General features: G+C 36.1%; 1 protein-coding gene across 2 annotated transcripts in view; it reads left to right on the top strand.

The window, feature by feature from the left end:
- The window catches only part of CNOT6 (CCR4-NOT transcription complex subunit 6), a 68836-nt gene that overhangs the window by 35703 nt on the left and 11085 nt on the right, over nt 1-22048 (top strand). Inside the window, exons 3-6 of one of the 2 annotated variants that reach the window (XM_026507703.4) lie at nt 9884-10070; nt 12013-12098; nt 20933-21022; nt 21119-21187. In XM_026507703.4, the coding sequence (XP_026363488.1) occupies nt 9884-10070; nt 12013-12098; nt 20933-21022; nt 21119-21187 (432 nt within the window). Of the gene's footprint in view, nt 1-9883; nt 10071-12012; nt 12099-20932; nt 21038-21118; nt 21188-22048 lie in introns of both variants that reach the window. The other variant, XM_026507701.4, reaches the window with a different exon arrangement.

Here is a 22048-nt window from a genome sequence, read left to right as displayed (position 1 = left end):
AATACTTAGAAGTGGAATAAATGCATCATACGGTAAATGCTTAAATTTTTGAGTAACTGCCAGACTGTTCTCCAAAGTTTCTGCATCATTCTATATTCTAAACCAGCCCTGTAGGAGGGTTCTCATTTCTCCACTCCTTGGCATCAATTGTTACATCTGTCTTTTTGATTGAGCCATCTTAGTGGGGGTAAAAGAAGTATTTCACTGTGGTTTTCATTAGCATTTCCCTGATGGCTCAGGAAATGGAGCATCCTTGTATGTGTGTATTGGCCATTTGTTTGTCTTCCTTGGAGATGATATGAACTTTTGATAATGAGAAACTGCGCAATGAGTGAATGGGAGAAGTGTAAAATGATGATCTATTTCTCTTTCATTGTAGGGAATCAAGTTCAAAAGTGAAACATGCAGTTAAAACTGTAAGGATTCTAACCTTTAATGTTTTTAGAATCTCTCTTAACCTTAGATCAGTTAGAAAATAGAAAAATCTTTTATAGCAAAAAAAAGAAAGTTTGAAGGTCTATAGTTCCATCATTTTTCCCTTTTTTCTTTTTAAAATCACATTAAAGAATCATGTATAGTTCAACTCACTTTGATTCCTGTTTCTTTATATTAACACAAATGCGATGTAATGGTAGTTACACTGGGTGATGGAATTTTAGTATTTTTAAACAGTGCTGAACTCTTTAAAGCATGTTCATTTAAAAAATAAATTTATTAACTGGGTGCCTGGCTGGATCAGTCAGTGGAGCACGTGACTCTTGATCTTGGGGTTGTGAGTTCAAGTGGAGATTACTTAAAGTCTTTAAAAAAATTAAGTTTTTTAGAAAAGTGTAAGAGGCATAACTGGCTAGGTGTTAGTCACTGAGCTTTGCAACAAACATTTCCTTTTCGTCATGTCAAACAGTTACTAAACGGTAGAACTCCTTGGCAGTAGAGCACAGACTGCCTTGGGCGTCCCCTGACGGGAGTGTGTCCCTGTGGTCATCTGCGTCACACCGCAGCAGTCATTAGGTATCAAACCTGATAGTCTCACCTTTCTCTCTAGTTTTTTCCCTAATACGTGCCTCAGTCTTTCCATTCTCAGGTTCTAGGCTTTTTACCTTCCAGCCTAACCTTATTTTACTTAAGCTAGGTCTGTTTAATTTGAGCAAGCTGCATTCTTTCATTGCATTTAAGACCGGAATTCCTTCCCACCAGAGTTTAATGAGTGTACCTTTGCAGTTGTATTTTCCTTCATGGATTGAAACTTCCATTTGTTAACTCACATGCTTTGGTGTGTTAAGTATGTTTCCTTTCCTGTCAACTTTACTATGTTTAAATTAAGCGCTATCGATGTATTTGATCTGCCAACTGTTCTCTTTAGCCCTTCCTGTAATTCATGTAATTTAATCGGGGCCCTTTTCTCCCTGGTAATCCTGTTTGCCATTCTCACAACACAGTCTTCTTCCTTTTCCGAAGTTGCACTTCACCTAGCTATGAGCCTAAAATCCTGGTCGTTAACTTCATCAGGAGTTGTGAGTGGGGAAAATGTCAACTAGCCATCTTTTCCAATTACAGTGGAGTCTTGTTTTCACAGTAGTTATATTCTGTGTAGTCTCCTGGAGCATGGGATTAGCAGATACTGACTGAACCATTGCTCTCACAGGGGATACATGGTTAGATTCCTTTGAACCTCTGGCCACAACATTTTCATCAGCTGATCAGTACATAAGCTTGTGTTAGGTTTATTTTTTTTAAGATTTTATTTATTTGTCAGAGTGAATGAGCACAAGCAAGGGGAGCAGCAGGCAGAGGGAGAAGTAGGCTCCCTGCTGAGCAAGGAGCCCCATGTAGGACTCGATCCCAGGACCCTGGGATCATGCATGACCTGAGTGGAAGGCAGACGCTTAACTGACTGAGCCACCCGGGTGTCCCTTGTGTTAGGCTTAAAGACATTTTATTTAATGTATGTTGTCAGCTCATTAACCTTGAACACGTGGACACTGTAACTGATGCCTGAAGGAAGCTTACCTAAGATACTGGACACGTCACGGCCTTGTGCTTAACATTTCAGCATCATGCTTGGGGACCATTTAAAACCCCCAGATCACCCACAAAAAGCACAAATATGCAAAAACTGTGGCACTAAATAGTGAAAAAGGCACTTGTTCACATTGTGAAAGGTGGAGCAAGAGGCCAGAATGCTGCCTTGTTGGACCTCATCTGGGAGCTGTTGGGTGACTGCTATCTCTGCCACTCTGCATTTTTGTGAATGAATGAGTGACAGCTACAGGAACTGCTTTTGGGTTTACTAGTCAACATGAGGGAGTAGAATTCGCAAATACAGTCTGGGAATAATGGAGATCAACTGTAGTTGCTGTTTCTTCTAAAATGTCAGTTTTAGAGATTCAGTCAAGATTTTTCCTCGTTTTTTCTAAATCTGCATATGTGGAGGTAACAGTTTTGATTTCTTCGTAGGTATGTTAATTACACCTGGTCCCTTTAGTGTTTGCTAATTGCCCCTCTGATTTCAGGGAACACTAGATTCCCTCTGTCTCCTGGTATTTAACAGTAAAGGATTCTGGACACTTTAGAATGGAATTGCTTCTCAAAACACACCTCTTAATTTAGGTCGGGATAATCCCAGCATTTCTCAAGTCACAAAGCTACTTAAAATTGAATGCAAATTTTTGGGTGCATATGAAAATGTACAATTTTATGGAGAAGTAAAAAGATAACCTTATAATTTCAAAAGGTGACTGTCCTTTGTTCACTGACCTCTCTCAAAAATTAGAGACCTTAATTTCTTAGATTACATAGTTTCACCAATAGAGATTTATCTAATTGAGGAATTGTGATAGGTCAAAGGATAGTCACATTTAAACTTTTAGTAGCTGTTATAGGATTGGTTTCAAAATACAATGGTAGTTTTCCCATAATGAGTGAGTGCATCTGTCAGCCTTCTTAGCCTTGTGGATACTGGATACTAATCTTATTTTGCTATTTACCTAAGTAGAAATGACTATTTTATTGTTTAAATTTGCATATGTTTTATTACTGAAATCAACATTTTAAAAATAACTGATCCTTTGTTTATTCTTGAATAATTTACTGTTCTTATCTGTTCATTTTCCTGTTTTTGTTTTACTTTTTGTTTTATTTTTCATCATGGAACTTACGTAAAAAATCCTGAGCTTAGGGACTTTGTATTTACCATTCTGTCCCCACAACAGCACATCAGTCACTGAAAGTTGACTGAATAAAGGAATGTTCTCTCTTTGATTGCCATACATGTTGGCATCTCCACATTATAGAGGTTTTGAATTTAAATGAATTCAAACCTGACAGTGTTTTCATTTTTGGATTCTAGGTTTTATGTTTAGAAATAATTATCTTCCATTACTTTTCTGGTTTTTGGCATTTAGAAATTTACTTCAGTTTTACTTTTCTGTATATGGTAGAGATCTGAGTCTTCCCTCTCCCTTCAACCCTGTATGATTGATGTATTTATACATGACTCCTTATACTTGATTTTCCCCTGCTTTCCTTCTTCAAGACTTCTTGGTTTCCTTTCTGGTTACCTTCTTGATTGAGAATTTTGTATCTTTCCTATTAAGTTCAAGTATAAAAATGCATTTCTCAAGCCCTTCTACCTTTTTTTGTTAATTGGTGTCTTGAGGATGAAACATACAAAACATGCAATCAATATTTGTGATGTTTTAAGTATTTATATTGAATATTAGCTGTGTGCTTTAGTTTTATGAACTGAGAAGTAAATAAATTTGTTTTACAAATAGGTCGTAGATTCTAATTATTACAGGAATTCTAATTATTAGAATTAGGTCGTAGATTCTAATTATTACAGGATTCTAATTATTAAGGAAAGACACTGTCTCAGATCAAGATCGATTTTATTACACAGCTGTATTGAGGTATAGTTGACGTGTAATAATCAGCATGTATGCAGAGTGAATGATGCGATGCTATATTTGGATCTGTGTGTACATCTTTGAAACCATCACCACATTCAAGGAACATATCAGTCATTCCTCCAGATTTGTAATTCCTTTTCCCTACCTCCTTCATTTCTCCATCCCCTTCCCCAATCCCAGGCAGTCACTGTTATGCTTTTTTTAACCAAGATTGATTTACATTTTATAGAATTTTTATATAAAGGAAGTGATACAATATGTCCTTTTTTTTTCTTTTTGGTCTAGCTTCTCTACTTATTTTGATATTCATCCATGCAATTGTGTTTTTAATAGTTCATTCTTTTTATTACTATTCCATTATTTGGATATGCCAGCATTTGTTTATCCTTTTACTTGTTGAACATGTTTGGATGATTTCTAGTATTTGGCTATTATAAATAAGGTTACCTTTATGTACAATTCTTTGTAGAGGGTATAACTATTATTTTTCTTAGGCAAATACCTGAGAATGAATCTGATCGTAAGGAAGTTAAGGTTTAACTTTTTAAAAAACTCAAACTGTTTTTGCAAAGTTTTCCTCATTTTACATTCCTACTAGATATCTTTGATCCATATCCTCACCAACACTTGGCAAGGCAAGTCTTTTTAATTTTAGCCATTCTTCTGGGTGTGTAGTAGTATCTAATTGTGGTTTTAATTTGCATTTCCCCAACGATGCTGATGTTGAGCATCTTTTTCATGTGATTATTTGCCATCTGTATGTCATCTTTGGTGAAGTGTCTGTTCAAATGTTTTACCTGTTTTTGAAAATTGGGTTGTGGGCACCTGGGTGGCTCAGTTGGTTAAGCATCTGCCTTCAGCTCAGGTCCTAATCCAGGGATCCTGGGATCGGGCTCCTTGCTCAGCAGGGAGTCTGCTTCTCCCTGTCCCTCTGCCCTTGCTCTCTCTCACTCTCTCTCACATGCTCTTTCTCTCTAATAAATAAATAAAATCTTTAAAAAATTGGGTTGTTTTCTTAATTATTGTGTTTTGAGAGTTCTTTTTATAATAAGTCCTAAAATCAGGTAGTGTTAGTCTTCCAGCTTTGTTCTTTCTTCAGAGTTGTTTTTAATTTTAAGGCCTTTGAATTTCCATGTGAATTTTAGAATCAGTTTGCCAGTTTCAGACATGCTGGCATTTCGATTGTGACTGTGTTGACTCTCTATAAACCAATTTAGGGAGATATAATATCTTAATGATATTGAATCTTCTGATCTGTGAACACTGTATTCTCTCTACTTATTTAGGACTTTTTTGATTTTTTTCAGGGTGTTTTATAGTTTTTAGTACACAGGTCCTGCATATTTTTGGGGGGTTAGATGTGCCTCTGTTTCATAATTTTGATTCTATTGTAAATGTTATTTTAAATATCATTTTCTGGTTGTGTGTTGCTGTATATAAAGGTAGAATAGATATTTTGTATATTGATATTTTATTCTACAACCTTGCTAAACTCACTTATTAGTATTTTTATAGATTCTTAGGATTTTACATAGATGATTATGCCATTTGCAGATAAACATGACTTCTGTCTTTACATTTTAAAATTTTTCTTGTGTTATTGCATTGGCTAAAACTTACAGCATAATTTTGAGTGGGAGTGATGATAGCGGCCATATCTTGCTTTGTTTCTGATCTTAGAAGGAAAGCATTCATTCCCTTGTCACTAACCTTCTTATTGATGCCCTTTGTCAAGATTGAAGAAGTTTTGTTTTATTCTTAGCTTACTAAGAGAGCTTTTTTTAAAATTTAATTCATGATTTGATTAAGTGCTGATTTTAAATGTTGATTTTGTCAGAAGCTTTTCTATTTCTACGTAGGTGATTCTCTTTTCTAAGAAAAGTTTTTTGAAACATTTTTTTCCCAAGTGTTTAACAAACCTTCGATTTCCTGGCACATATCTTACTTGGTCATTATCCTATTAATATATTGTTGGATTTGATTTGTTAGAATTTCATTAAAATTTGCATTTGGGCTCATGAAGGATTTGATTTGTAGTTTTTTTATACTAATTTTATTTGGTTTTGGTATCAATGATGTTGGCCTCATAGAATGAATTGGAAAGTATCTTTTTGTTTTCAGTTTTCTGGATCAATCTGTAGACTTGTTATTAGTTCTTCCTTAAATGTTTGGTTCGGTTCACCAATGAGCCTCTCTGGTTCTCGAATATTGTTTGTGGGAAGGTTTTTATCAAGTATATTTATAATGTTATGCTACCAGTGCTACCGTCCATCTCCATAGCTCTTTTCATCTTGTAACTTGCCTTCATATTTTTGCTGGGTTGCTAGGTTCATAGGATTTTTTTTCTTTCAGTACATTAAAGATTTTGTTCTGCCGTCTTCTTTCTTATATTGTTTACAAGTAGAAGTCTGCAGACATTTTATCTTTGTTTCTCTGTGTAATTATTTTTCCTTCTACAGCTCTTAAGATTTTCTCTTTATTATTTGCTTTAAGCCAATGATGAAGATGTGCCTTCCTGTGGTTTTCTTTCTTGTTCTTCCTGGAGTTTTCAGGTACTTGGGGTTCATTGAGCTTTTTGTGTCTGGGTTTATAGTTTTCATCATAAGTGGAAAATTTTCTGCCTCTCTTCATCATCATCTTTTTTTTTTCTTTTTGGTAATAGCTTGAGATATAATTTACATAATTCACCCACTTAAAATGCACGTTCAGTGGTTTTGTATATTCACAGAGTTGTGCAGCCATTACCACAATCAATTTGACATTTTCATTGTCTCCAAAAGAAACCCTGTACACATTAGCAGCCATTCTCCATTTCATCTCAGCTAGCCAGCCCTTGGTAAGCATTGATCTTTTTTTCTGTCTCGGTGGATTTGTTACTATTCTGGACATTTCAGATAAATGGAATCCTATAATATGTGGTCACCAGCTTTTTCCATTTAGCAAAATGTTTTTAAGGTTTATACATGTTTTAGCATGTGTTACTATTTCCTATATTGTTGTATGAATTAACCACATTTTATTTATCCATTAATCTGTTGATGGGCATTTGAATTGTTTCTGCTTTTTGACTCTTAATAATTCTGCTGTGAATACTCATGTGTAAGTTTTTGTGTAGAATCATGTTTTCCTTTCTTTTGGGTATATACGTAGGAATGAATTGCTGGCTGAGGTGGTAACTTGTGTTTAACCTTTTTGAGGAGCTGCCATACAATTTTCCAAAGTGGCTTCATTACTTTATATTTCTACCAGCATTGTATGAAGGTCCCAGTTTCTCTACTCCTTGGCAGTACTTGTTATCGTCTTTTTTAGTACAGTCATCTTAGTGTGTATGAAGTGGTGTATCATTGTTCTTTTTGATTTGCCTTTCCCCAATGGCTGTCAATACCGAACATCTTTTCAGGTGCTTGTTGGCCACTTGTATATCTTTTTTGGAAAAGTACCCGTTTGTTCTTTGCCCACTTTTAAATTGAATTATTTGTCTTTTCTTACTGAATTGTATCAGTTCTTTATATATTCTGGATACAAATGTCTTAATAAATTTATGATTTTCAAGTATTTTCTCCTATTCTGTGGTGTGTCTTTTCACTTTGTTGATGGTGTTCTTTGAGGCACAAAAGGTTTTAATTTTGGTGAAGTACAGTTTAACATATTTTTTTGTTGCTTGTGCTATATAAATATATCATATCTAGCAAACCATTGCATAATCTCGGGTCATGAAGATTAATGCCTCTGTTTTCTTCCAAGAGTTTTTGAGTTAATTTTTGTATATGGTGTGAGGTAAGAGTTTAACTTTATTCTTTTGCATGTGGATGTGTAGTTGTCTTTGGGTTTATTTCTTTTTTTTTTTTTTTAAAGATTTTATTTATTTATTTGACAGAGATGGAGACAGCCAGCGAGAGAGGGAACACAAGCAGGGGGAGTGGGAGAGGAAGAAGCAAGCTCATAGCGGAGGAGCCTGATGTGGGGCTCGATCCCATAACGCCAGGATCACGCCCTGAGCCGAAGGCAGACACTTAACCGCTGTGCCACCCAGGCGCCCCTAGGTTTATTTCTTAAGATTTTTTTTTTTCTGTCCCCAACTCATACTTGTTTTGGGGACTCCAATTACAAATATATTAGGCTGTTTTAAGTTGTCCAAGAATTCATGGATGTGACTTTTTTCAGTATTTTTCTCTCTCTGTTTCATTTTGGGTAATTTTATTGCTGTACCTTCATTTTAGACATGGTGTTTAACTTTAGAAGTTAAGTTTGGGTGTCTATGCTATCTTGTATCTCTGCTTATGTCTGTGCTTATCATGTATCTTCTGGTTTCTGACCATATAGAATACAGTTACAGTAGCTTCTAATAACTGTCTACTGATTATATCATCATTATCTCTTCTGGACTGGTTTTGATTGTTTTCTCTCTTCATTAGGGCTGTTATTTTCCTCCATTGCATGCCTGGTAATTTTTTATTGGGTGCCAGATATTGTGAATTTTGCCTTGTTGGGTGATGCGTATTTTTGTATTCCTATAACCTGAATTGAGCTTTGTTTGGGGATACAGTTAGAAACAGTTTAATTCTTTTGAGGCTTGCTCTTTAACTTTCTTAGGTGAGACCAGAGTGGTCTTGAGTCTAGGGTTCATTTTCTAAGTCCAGGACCTCTTGAGTTGTGAGATCTTTTCCTCTGGTATTTGGGAACACGATCTAGCCTTAGCTCTGTGTAAATCTGGGGATTGTTGTTTCTACTCCTTTTGGGTGTTCCTCTGGCTCAGGCAATTTCTCACATTTTTATACTGATCAATACTCAGCTGAAAACTTGGGGGGACCTTTTCCCATCTCCAGACTTCTTTGCTCATCTCTCTCCTCTCTGGTACTCTGTCTTTGTAAATTCTAGTCATCTTGGCTTCCCTGTCTCCAGAACTTGGGGGAGATCACTGTGCTGCCTGTGGGATTCCCTGCCTGTGCTGCTGTCCACAAGCTGAGACAATTGTAGGGCCTGCCTTGTTTGTGACCTTCAGGGGTCACTCCTCTGCACTAGTTGATGTCTGATTTCTGAAATTTGTTGATTCATGTATATTGTCTGGTATGGTAGTTGTTTAGGTAGGATGGTAAATTTGGTCCCTGTTACTCCATCTTGATTCGAAGTCTCAAGATTGCTTTTTCAGCCAATAGAAAATCAGTTCTTAAAGACTAGTGTATTTCCATTACATCTGTTTGTTTTATTCTTTCTTAGACTAGATCCTGGACCATTAAAGAGATTGGGGGAAAGTTCTTAGTTCTTAGATGGATTGGTAGAAATGGTTGTCATCTTATTAAGATGTATCAAAGTACTGATTTAATGTTGCATTGAAAGAAATTATTCTTTTCTTAGTTACTGAATCCTGTGTTACTGTTTGATTATATATTTATGACTTCATAGCTTTAACATTTCTGGGCAAGTATTTTTACTTGTGATTATTCAGTACGGCTTTTTTTTTTTTTTTTTTTTTTTTTTTTTTTAGTTACATGATTCTTGATGCAATTACCCCTTGGGTACACTGGTCTTAAAACTTTGCTGAGAATGTATTATTTACCTTTTGTTTTCAGGCAGAATTCTTGTTTCCAAGAGTGTAGATAGGAACAGCTTCTGAGATACTGGATTTGATTTTTTTGGCATAATTCTAAATTAATCCTGGTAAATACTGGATTTATCTTCAGTGGAAGTTATTTGTACCTTTTCTTTCGTGTCACAGCTATGGCAGCTTTAAAGGATAAAGTCTTAACTGTTGTGCTCTTAAAAATGATGATGCAGTCTAAATGTTGAGTTCTTTTTTAGTTTGCTAAGGAGAATTTATAACCTAATCGTAGCTTTCTCCTATTAAACCCTTCCTCACAATTTTTTTTGTATGATAAATTATTACTCATTGAAACATGTAAATGTTACTTAATCCAGGGACCAGATTGTAGAGGACACTATATAATCCTTTCCCCATTTTTTTTCTCTTACAGGAAAAGTAAGAAGCTTAAGCTCATCTTTGTGGTCACTAACTCACTTGACAGCTTTGCATCTGAGTGACAATTCCCTGTCCCGCATTCCTTCAGACATTGCCAAGCTTCACAATCTGGTGTATCTGGACCTGTCCTCTAATAAAATTCGGAGTTTACCGGCAGAACTCGGAAACATGGTATCACTCAGGTGTGCAGATTTGACTTCCTTTATGACTTTGTACCCCCTAAGAACAAAATAGAGCATTTATTTTGCCAGGAAACAGCACTACCAATTAAATGGTATTTGAACAAAAGCAAACCTTACTATATCCTTTATGTAAAGTTTTCTGGGAAAATTGAATGTCAACTAATAAATAAATCCAGTAATTCATTGCCTAAAATTTGTTTTATTGCTTTATTTTGTGTAATATACTTTATTCTTAAACAAGATTTTTGGACAAAGTGGAGGTCAACAAATAGAAGGCAGTTAGTTATGTTATCACACGTACACACTCACCTGTGACAGCTGGTTGTGGTGCTTTTCCCTCTTAAATTCTGGTCTGGGGTACCATACCGTGGCTAACACAGGGTCCTAAGGACCACTGCTGATGAGTGAAACCTTTTTGGCCATCCCCGGGCTTGTATGCGTGATAGTAATGAAGCCTGGACTTGAAAGCAGCTAGAATTAGTCATTGGATTTGGGGGACTATAGTATGGAATAGAGGAGGTAGATAGGCCATGGAGTCACACAGTTCAATTTGGAATCCTGACTTTGCCATTTACAAGTTGTGTGATTTTGGGCACACTCCTTAACCTTGCTGAAAGTTTTGTCCTGTGTAGAGTTGTTGTATAATATTTACCCAGGCAGGGCTGAGATTAGATGTATCTGAAATAATGAGTAAGAAACTACTAGCACCCTGCCTGACACGTATTGTATGTATTTAATAAATGGTAATTGCTATTATTTTATTATCTCTGTTTTGTAACGTAGATGGAACCTACCCAAGTTGAATGTAAAGCTCATTTTCAGTTATTATGTTAATCCTGTTGGAAAAGCTTGCCCCATTTCATATTACCTGCCTTTTCTCTGATTCCACTGGCTTTTTTGCTGCCTTCTACCATTTGCTGCATAATAAAAAGGAATAAGGACATTGTGAGAGTTTCTTTATTGCTCCTAGTCCAGCCTTTTGACATTGTTTTAGGCTTAATTACTGAGTATATACTATGACCATTTTTTTTAATCTCCTTAAAAGACTTCCTCTCCCATGTGATATATCTGGAAATAAATGAACAAATGATTTAGAACTAGTTGTTCCTGTTTGGTGTATGGCCTCACCAACCTCTGGTTCACTAAGTAATAACCAAGGTTCATTTAAATTCCAAGAACCAGGGATTATATAAGTAGTACTTATTCACATTTAAAAATTGATAAATAAAACTTACTGGAGAAAATTTTAAATGTCTCAACGTTGGGTCTTTTTTTTTCCCTACTTAAGATTCCTTTGATAGTTATAGTTATCTGTACCAAAAAATCATTAAAATAATCATTAGTAGTTAATATAGCTGCCATTATTTCTAAAGTGAAACTAGTTAATTTGGAGAAATATTAACAATAAACTTAATTTTTCAGCTGTCATAAGCTATTTTCAGTTGGTGCTACACAATCATTTTAATTCTCCTTTAACAGTTCACATGTTAGTTTGTTTTATCATTTCCACTTTCTTAAAACTGTGTGGTAGACTCTACGTGTGCTGGGTCAGTGCTGCTCTCGGGGTGGTGTGTGGACTGTGCTGGTTTGCAGACTGTGTTGTCAGCCTGCAGTGACATATACAACGTGTGAGAGTAGTTTTATATCTGTTGAATTTAATGCTCTTTAAAAGTTAGGGCTTGTTTTTTGTTGGTCTTATTTTTTTCCTCATCTCATTTTTCTAATCATTCATTTTTTCCTTGTGCATTGGTCTGTGGCAGTTTGAGGTTATTTTGTTTTGTTTTTTACCATCGATTGTTGGAGAAGTACTGTACTAGACATTGGAATATACTAGAACGTTTTGCCATTCTTTCAAGATTGTATTCTTAGAAATTACATTGCTGATTTTAGCTATGAGTTAAAAGGTAATATATCTTCTGACATGGAATTTTTACATCCACAGGGAACTCCATTTAAATAACAACCTGTTACGAGTTCTACCTTTTGAGCTGGGAAAACTGTTTCAATTGCAGACATTGGGCCTGAAAGGTATGACTTCCCGTATTTGTGTTTCTTGTGGTTTGTACGTATGTCTTTGAGTCTAGAGAAGCCGTAAGACGGAATCCTTTTGCCAGGGATTTGCAGGCTTACTCTTCCCCAAACTTCATCAGTTTCTTAGATACATCCCAGTGGTTTTCTGTCTTGTCCACCTGTAGACTATTAATCTTTGTATTCTTTTTTACTCCTAGCCCAGCTTTGCTTATTCTGTCCTTTGTTTCGCTCAGTTTTATGTTGTGATGATGCATTCCTGAGGTCATACTTTATTTATTTCATCATACAATAAACAGCTTTTCCCCCCTTGTATTCAAACCTCAGAAAGTGGAGACTCACAAAGCGCAGAAATCAATGAGTAAAAATTTTTTGATCCATTTGGACCTGCTAATAACAATCAGGTTTTGATCATTTTTTAAAACTTGGTTCATGAGGACTTCATTACTCTTAGAATTTGAGGGCAAAATTGATCCAGTGAGAACTATTGGGAAATACATTTTTTAAATCAGCAAGATTAAAAGTCATATTTTAATAATATGTCAATACCTAGAATTTTTTTCATCACATTGGTTCTTTGCCAATCTTGTATCCATCTTACTCTATAATCGAGTTCTAAAAAAAGGTCACATATTGAAGTCTTCAAGAATTGTACTCTTATTTCTTAAGAGTACGTATGTTGTAAAATGAGGTTTTATTCCTGTAAATCCATTTCATATCATAAAGGTAACAGTAATTTCACAAAAACAAATGAAATGTAAAAATATAAATAATACATTTACAAATATATGTAAAACCATATTCAACAAACATCAGCTTTATAAATGGTTCTTTGGAAAGTGTTTTCCGTGTGGGCTGGACTTGGCTGAGGCTTCTTAAAATAGAGGTCAGGGAAATGTGAGCTGTAGATCTGTTCTGTCTCCTTATGGTGAGACTGCTTTCTTGTTTTAACTTTGAAAAACAAAAATGTAAAATATAGCAATGTGTTATCTGTATACCGAGCGTAAGAATTAACAATATTTCGTCTCTTTTATGTCCGTTTTCTAATGCAAAAGAAGCAAGACATTACAGAGTGTGAAAACCCTCTTTGTTCTTCAGGTCCCTTTCTCATCCCAGAGGCAGCTACTATTTTTATGTCCTTTTAGTAGTTTCAGGTTTTGTAATCTTGCAGTATTTATTTTACAAACCTTTGACTGTATTCATTTCTCTAAGGATTCACAAACTTTATTTGAAGAGAGGGTCATCGGTCACAGATTTTCACAGAGTTAATGTGTACGAAAGCCTTTGAAGTGTTGGGGAGGGGAGGGCCGTCTTCGTGGCACCTTAGTTTTTGAGGATCCCTTGCTCTTCTGCTTCAGAAAGATCCTCTAATGTTTGACATCTAGGTTTTATGTTTCTTTCTCGGAAGGATAGTTTCACTGATCATCCCTTTTTTTGAACAAATCCTCTTATTTTCCTGAGTTTGCCCCAGCTCACTTGTTAACTTCAGACAACCACTGGTACGTTTTCCATTTCTATAGTTTTGTTATTTCAGGAATATTGTGTAAGTACAGTCATGCTGTATGTAACCTTCTGAGGTTGGTTTATTTCCACTCGGGTTAATTCTTTGGTGACTCACGCATGTTGTTGCGTGTTTGCTCCTTTATATTGATGAGCAGTGTTCCGCGGTACGGGTGCATCATGGTTTGTTTAACCTGTCACCTGTTGAAGAACACCTGGCTGGTTCCCAGTATTTGGCTGTTATGGATGAAGCGGTATGAGCTGTGTATGTTATTACGTGAATGTAAGTTTTCATTTCTCTAGGGTAAATGCCCAGGAATGCAGTCAGCTCAGTCATACGTTAGTGTCACGCTTAGTTTTCTAAGAATCGCCCGAACTGTCTTCTAGACTGGCTGTACTATCGGACATTTTCACCAGTGCTAAATGAGTGATTCACTTTGAATCCTCACCAGCTTGGTGTTGTCACTATTGTTACTTTAGCCTCTCTGACAGATGTGTAGTGATGTCACATTGTGGTTTAATTTGCATTTCCCTTTAGCTGAAGCTATCGCACGTCTTCGCATGTGCTTGTTTGTCATCTGTATGTCATCATCTGTGCCATAGTCTTCATGTCTTTGCCATGTTCTATCCAATTGGACTGTATTTTACTGTTGCGTTTTGGAGTCTGTTATATATTCTAGGTGCTAGGCCTTCGTCAAAGATGTGATTTGCAAATATTGTTTTCCCAGTATGTAGTCTTCTCATCCACTTAACACACCCAGTTCCAGTGCTGGGGGGGCTTTCCCCCACACCAGCAAGCCATTCTAGGACACCAGCTAGATGTCCTGTAATTCAACTAAATTCTGACACCAACTCCCCAAAGATAGCGTCCAATTCCACGGGTAAAGTGTCTGTGCTTCTGACCAAGGTTCCCACAACCCCCTCTTGGGTTCGATTAATTTGTTAGAGCGGCTCACAGTAATCAGAAAGCCCGTTTACTCAGGAGATTCCCAGTTTATTATAAAGGACAGAACTCAGGAACAGCCAGATGGAGGAGATGCGTGAGACAGGGTATGGGGAAGGGGCGTGGAGCCTCCCTGCTCTCTCCAGGAGCACCACTCTCCCCGAGTCTCCATGTGTTCACCAGCCTGGAGGCTCTTTGAACCCCATGCTTTTTTGTTTTTACAGAGCCTTCATAACATAGGCATGATTAAATCATTGGCCCTGATGATTGAGCCAACTTCCGGCCCCCTTATCCTCTGGAATGGGACTGTGAAAATTCTCACTCTCTAGTCACATGTTGGTTCCTCTGTCAACCAGTCTCCAGTCCTTAGGTGGGGTCTGAAGGTTACTTTCTTAACACAACAAGAGACACCTCTACAGCTTCTTCACTTAGGAGATTTTAAGGGTTTTAGGAGCTTTAGGAGAGTGGATGAAGACCAGATATATATTTCTTATTATAAATCACAATATCACACAGGATCTTGTATGTAGCCAAAGTTTTTAGTTCTGAAGAGGTTTATCATTTTTTCCTTTAATGGATCTTGCTTTTTAGTGTCAAGTCTGAGACTGCTTTGAATAGCTCTAGATCCCAGAGATTTTCTCCTGTGTTTTGTGCTAAAGGTTTCATGGTTTGGGGCACCTGGGTGGCCCAGTCGGTAGAGCGTCCGACTCTTGATTTCAGCTCAGATCATGATCTCAGGGTCCTGAGATGGAGTCCCCCATCAGGCTCTGTGCTCAGTGGGGAGTCTGCTTGAGATTCTCTCTCCCTCTCCCCCTCACCCCCACTCTCTCTAAAATAAATAAGTCTTTTTTTATAGAAAGTTTCATGGTTTTATGTTTTACATTTAAGTCTGTGATCTGTTTGGAGTTAAAATTGAGCTAAAAGAAGCGAGGATTAGTTGAAGGGTCGTGCTTTAGTGTATGAATGTCTAGTTGGTCTAGCACCATGTGTTGAAAAGTCTGTCCTTCATTGAATTGCCTTTATACCTTTTCCCAAGGTCAGTTGGACATACCTGTGTGGATCTGTTTCTGGATTCTCTCTTTTCCATTGATGTATGTGTCTATTCCTTTGCCAGTAATTACTTGAAAGTTGAAATAGGGTAATTAAGTCTTGAAATAGGATAGACTGATTCCTCTACTATAATTCGTTGTCTTTTTCAAAACATTAAGCTGTTTTAGTTCCTTTGCCTTTCCATATACATTTAGAATAATCTTGTCTGTAGTTACAAGACATTGCTGGGATTTTGGTCAGAATTGTGTGAACCCTGGAGATCAAATTGGGGAGAAGTGAGTCTTTTGATCCATGAACGTGCCATGTCTCTCCCTATATTTAGAGCTTTGATTTTTGTCATCAGTATTTTGTAGTTTTTGGTATATAAGTCATGTAGATGTTTTGTTAGATTTATTTCTAAGTCTTTTTGTTTGTGGGTTTGTGGTTTTTTTTTTTTTTTGAGCAATTGTAACTGATACTGTATTAAATTTTGCTGTCCATGTGTACATTCCTGGGCATATAGAAATACAGTGGATTTTTTTTTTCTTTGCCTCTTCCATCCATCCTGCCATTCCCCCCTTACCTTTGGCAGCCACCTGTTTGTTTTCTGTATTTAAGAGTCTGTTTGGTTTTTGTTTGTTTGCCTGTTCATTTGTTTTGTTTTTTAGAATGTACAGATAAGTGAAATCATGTAATATTTTTCTTTCTCTGTATGACTTATTTCACTTAGTATAATATCCTGTAGGTCCATCCATGTTGTAGCAAATGGCAAGATCTCTCTCTCTCTCTCTTTTTTATGGCTGAGTAATATTTCTTTGTATGTATACATCACATTTTTATCCATTCATCTATGGATGGATACTTGGGTTGCTTCCATATCTTGGCTATTGTAAATAATGCTGCAGTAAACATAGGGGTGCCTGTATCTTTTTGAATTGGATTTTTGTATTTTTATCTTGTATCTTCCACCCTGTTGAATTCACTTCTAGTTCTAGGAGTTCCTTTTTTTTTTTTTTTTTTTTTTTTGTACAGTATTTGGTAAATTTTTTGGGAATTTTCCATGTAGTAGAAAATTATGTCATCTGAAAATAGGGATGATCTTATTTCTGGCTTACCAATATGTCTGCTTTTTCTTTCCTTTTCTTGCCTTATTGTGCTGACTAGAACTTCGAGCGCTGTGTTGAATAAGAATTGTGAGAACAGACATCCCTCTTTTTCCTGATCTTTGAAAGTATTCTGTCTTCATTGTTAAGTATAATGTTAGCAGTAGGTAGGTGTTTTGTAGATTGTCTTTTTCAATTTGAGGAAGTTTCCCTCTGTTCCTCTTTTTCTGGAGTTTTTAATCATGAATGGGTTTTTAATTTTGTCAAATGCCTATTTTGCATCAATTGATATGATTTGTAATTTTGCTTCTTTGGCTTATAATTGATTTTTCCATATTGAACCAGCCTTGTATTCCTAGAATAAATCCCACTTGGTCATGGTTCTTTTTATTTTTTGCTTACTTCTGTATGCTAATATTTTCTTAAGGATTTTTGACTTGATATTCATGAGGGGTATTTGTCTTTAGTTTTATTTGTGTGCTCACTGTCTGGTTTTGCTATCTAGGTAATATGAGCTTTATGAAATGAATTTGAAAGTGTTCCCTCATCTTCTGTTTTCCAAGAGTCTGTAGAATTAGAGTTAATTCTTTAAGTGGTTAGTAGAATTTTCCAGCAAAACAATTTGGATCTGGAGATTTCTTTTCTGGCAGTTTTTAAGAATTTATTTATTTATTTATTTATTTATTTATTTATTTTATTTATTTAGAGAGAGCATGCATGAGCAGGGGGAGGGGCACAGGAAGAGGGAGAGAGAGACTCTCAAGCAGACTCCATGCTGAGTACGGAGCCTGATGTACGTGGGGCTTGATCCCACAACCCTGAGATCATTGACCTGAGCCGAAATCTAAGTCTGACGTTAACTGATTGAGCCACCCATGTGACCCTCTTTTCTGGTAGTTTTAAAATTATGAATTCATTTTCTTTAATAGGTTAAGGCTATTTAAATTATGTACTGGGTGAGTTCGGACAGTTCGTGTTTTTCAGGGAAATGGCCCATTCATATATATTGTTAAATTTATGTACGTAGAGTCGTTCATAGTATTCCCTTATCCTTTTGATTTCTGTAGGGTTTGTAGTGATATCGCTGTTCACTTTTTATATTGATAATTTTTGTCTTCATTTTCTTTGTCAGCCTTGGTAGAGGTTTACAAATTTTATTGATCTTTTTAAATAAAGAAACAGCATTTTAAAAAATTCCTTTTTTTCTGTTTTGAATTTCATTGATTCCTATTCTTTAGTATTTTTAATCTGACATTTTGCTTTCAGTTTATTTTGTTCTTTCTAGGTTCTTAGGATCAGAGTTTAGATTATTGAATTGAGATTTTTCCTTTTCTAATGTATGCATTAGGTGCTATAAATTTCCCTCTTGGCTCTGCGTTGGCTGTGTCCAGCCACAAATTTTGATATGATGTGTTTTCATTTTCACTAATGCAGTGCATTTTAAAATTTTCCTTAAAACTTCCTCTTTGATCCATGGATTATTTAGAAATTTCCAAGTGTTTCCAGATTTCCCTTTTGTCTTTCAGTACTGATTTTTAGTGTGATTCCCTTGTGGTTGAAGAATTCTGTATGATTTGAGTTCTTTGAAATTTGTTCAAGTTGGGTGGTTTATGGCCCAGGGTGTGGTCTATACTAGTTTATATCCCTTGGGCACGCACAAGAATATGTATTGTGCTGTTATTGGGTAGAATGTTCTGTAAATCTCAACTGGATTCTATATATTAACCTAGTTAGTGTCTGTTAGATTGATGGTGTTTGGAGTTTTTTTGTCCGGTTCTGTCAGTTGCTGAGAGATGAGTGTTAAAGTCTCCCAGCATAATTGTATATTTCTCCATTGTCCTTTCAGTTCTATCAGTTTTTGCTTAAAATATTTTTCAGTTCTGTCATTTTGTGGATGCATGCTTAGAATTCCTATGTGTTCTCCTTTATATTATGTAATGTCACTTTCTGTCTCTTGTAAATTTATCTTCTCTGAGATCAACTTTATCTGATACTAATTAGTCACTACTGCTTTCCTTTGATTAAGGTTTTCATGACATCTTTTTCCATCCTTTTCCTTTCAAACTGTTTATAGTGCTTCATTTGAAGTGAGTTTCTTGTGGAAAACATACAGAACTTATCAAGTCTGTTAGTGCTATCATTTTATCATTTTGAGTGAAATATAGAATCCCTAACTCTTTATGACTTCTTATTTTCTCCCTGTTTATAGTATCATTGTCTTAAATATTTTCTCTACATATATTTAGAACCAAACCTGTGTTACAAAAATATTCTGAATGTGAGTTAGAAAGCTTAAGTGAAGGAAAGCCTATTATATTTGCCCCCTTCTGAAAACCCTAGTCTTTGTTTCTAATGTTCCGAGTTTCCTTCTTTCATCATTTCCTTTGCATTTAGAGAACTTCTGTTCTGATTCTTCTAGGATAGATCTGCTGGCAGTAGATTCTCTTAGTTTTCTGTCCTCTGAGAATGTCTTTATTTCTCCTTCCTTCCTAGAGGCTGTTTTCATAGGTATTGGTTCTGGGTTGCCAGTTCTTTTCTTTCAGCACTTAAAAATCTTGTGCCACTTCCCTTTGACCACTATGGCTTGTGATGAGAAATCTGCTGTTATTCAGAATGCGTTCTCCCTAGAGGTACGGTGTTTTTCTCTGGCTGCCTTCAAGATTTTTTCTTTGTCTTTAGTTTTCAGAAGTGTAATTATGGTGTGGCTTGCTGTGGATTCTAAGTGTGTCCTGTTTCAGTTTTATGAGATTCTTGAATCTGCAGGTTTGTTTCTCTCTTCCAATTTGAGGAGTTTTCAGCCACTATTTCTTTGAGTACTGTTTCAGCTCAGTGCTTCTTGTTCTCTGCTTCCACAACTCTGAGGACATAAACTTTGGAATTTTATTGTGGTCCCACAGGTCCCTGAGGCTCTGTTCATTTTTTTCAGTTTCCTTTCTGTTGTTCAGATTGCCTAATTCTTACTGCTCTGTCTTCAGTTCACTGATTCTTTCCTCTGTTTTGCTGTTGAACCCATCCACTGAACTTTTTATTTCATTTATTTTTTTTTCAGTTTTAGTATTTCCATTTTCAAAAATGTGTTTTGTTCATTTGCCAAACTCTTTTTCTTTGCTGAGTCTTCCTGTTTTTTTCATTAATTCCAAACATGTTTTTGCTATTTCTCATTTAAGCATTTTTTTGTCATGCCTGCTGTATTTAGATCAGATCATTCTAATGTTTTGGTCATCTTGATGTTGGAATCTTGTTTATCTTTCTTCATTTAGTTTGAAATCTTCCTGGTTCTTGGTATGATGAGTGATTTTCACTTGAAACTGAACATATTCATATTACATTATGAAACTCTGAATCTTACTCAACCTTCTGTTTTTGCTGGCTTTCTCTAACATTGCTCTGGCAGAGAAAGTGAGGGGGGGGCAACATCTTTTGAAAATCTTTTTTCGTTTGGCATGGTTAAGATCTTATAATCACTTTATAATGATTTGTAAATCATTTGTCTTCTTCAGTCTATAAAATTTATTAGTGGAGCTGTGGCATCAAGAATAATATACACACCTCTTGTGTGGGTAAGAACTTCACTGTTCAAAGCAGTTCATTGTACTGTTAATTTTCATAAGCACATAAGAAATCCTTCTGAGAGGATTTGAGACTCTTGTAGATACATGTAAATCATTGCGCTTGCTTTCGTTTTTTGGCTCTTAGGAAACAGTTATTGAATTTACAGATGGCTCACAGCCCTGGGGTATTCCACTTTCCTTAGTGACTTAGTCTTAAACCAAATCTGTCCCATCTTGTTATTACTTTATTTAGTAGAATTTTTAAAAATCAAAGTGCAGGTTATATTTGTCATTAGGATATCTTCTTGTTAGCTTTGTTGCATTCTTAGATTTTGATTCTCTGATTCATTATAGTGGCTGTCCTCTTTCCCTTGTCTGACCTGCCTTCCCACTGTTCCCCTTCTAGTTTCACTGGATTTGATTGTCATAAAAGTGTTGTTGAGGCAGGGCCAGACACAGAGCACTATTAGATCTCTTCTAGGTTGACATCAGTCCACAGTAATCATTTTCTGGCTACGTCTGTAGAACATGGTATGAATCATTTTTATTCTTATCAAAAACTGGAACAATATTTTCTCTGGTTTGATATATTACTAGTAACTATATACATTGTTACAGATGATCTGGTAATTTTGGTATGTTTTTTACTTTTGAAATACTTTGTTACCTTTCTTGGTTTCATTTTATGCATTTTAAAAATATTTCCAGGAAATCCACTTACCCAGGATATATTGAACCTCTATCTGGAACCAGATGGAACAAGAAGGCTACTGAACTATTTGCTTGATAATTTGGCAGGTACTGCAAAAAGAAGTAAGTGGTCATTTGTTCAAACGACTTTTTTAGGAAGATGTGTAAGAATATTGCTTAATTTTGTGTTTTATATTCAACTAGTTTCAACAGAACAGCCACCTCCAAGATCTTGGATTATGTTGCAAGAACCAGACAGAACAAGGCCAACTGGTTGGTAGCCTTATATTTTTTAACTTATTTTTACTTGGTATTATAAATCTAACAGTGTTGTTGACGTGGGTTAGATTATGGGCTGTGTTACAATTGAATGCTTAAGATAGATTTGGTTTGAGAGACAATAATAAAGACTTAATTGCTGCTTACCTGGCCTCCCTACTATCCCATAGGTATGCCGTAGAGCCATGCTGTTCAACCAGAGGCATTTTCGTTCCCCAAGGGACATTTAGCAATGTCTGGAGACATTTTTTGATAGTCACAACCGGGGGAAGTGCTACTGACAGCTCAGGGTTAGAGATCAGAGGTGCCGCTAAGCATGCTATATCGCACAGCACAGCGCCCCGTCCCCAGCAAAGAATTGACCCACCCGTAATGTCAGTAGTGCCACTGTTGAGAAGCTCCGCTGTAAAGTACTGACCTAACTCATTTATTATAATAAATACACCTAAATCTTGGAATTGGAAGTTTCCAAACCCTAGTATGTTCCAAATGTATTTGATACTACAGAATTGTAAGACAGCCAAAACACTTACTTGAGAGAGAAATTGAACTAGTGGCCTCTGATTTCCTTTTAACTTAACTTGTATGAAAATAGTTTGGGAATTACATGATGTGTGTAACAGGATTTGGTCTATGAGACCTCTTTCCTTTCACGTGAGTTAGTAATAGTTGCTCTATAGAGGGAAATTAGCCATGCCTATTAGGAAACCTGTCAATTTTCCACATTCTTCATTAGCAGTTAGCAGAGTGGTGGAGGGAGTACAGATGTGATGAGCCCTGGTCTTAGAGGGGCTCAAGATCTTAGTCTTTTAGCTTCGAGCCATCTGTGGGTATCTCTGTAGCAGGTAACAATCA

Source organism: Ursus arctos, unplaced genomic scaffold (assembly GCF_023065955.2).
Source record: "Ursus arctos isolate Adak ecotype North America unplaced genomic scaffold, UrsArc2.0 scaffold_5, whole genome shotgun sequence".
Lineage (NCBI taxonomy): Eukaryota > Metazoa > Chordata > Mammalia > Carnivora > Ursidae > Ursus > Ursus arctos.
This window is presented reverse-complemented; position numbering and strand designations above follow the sequence as displayed.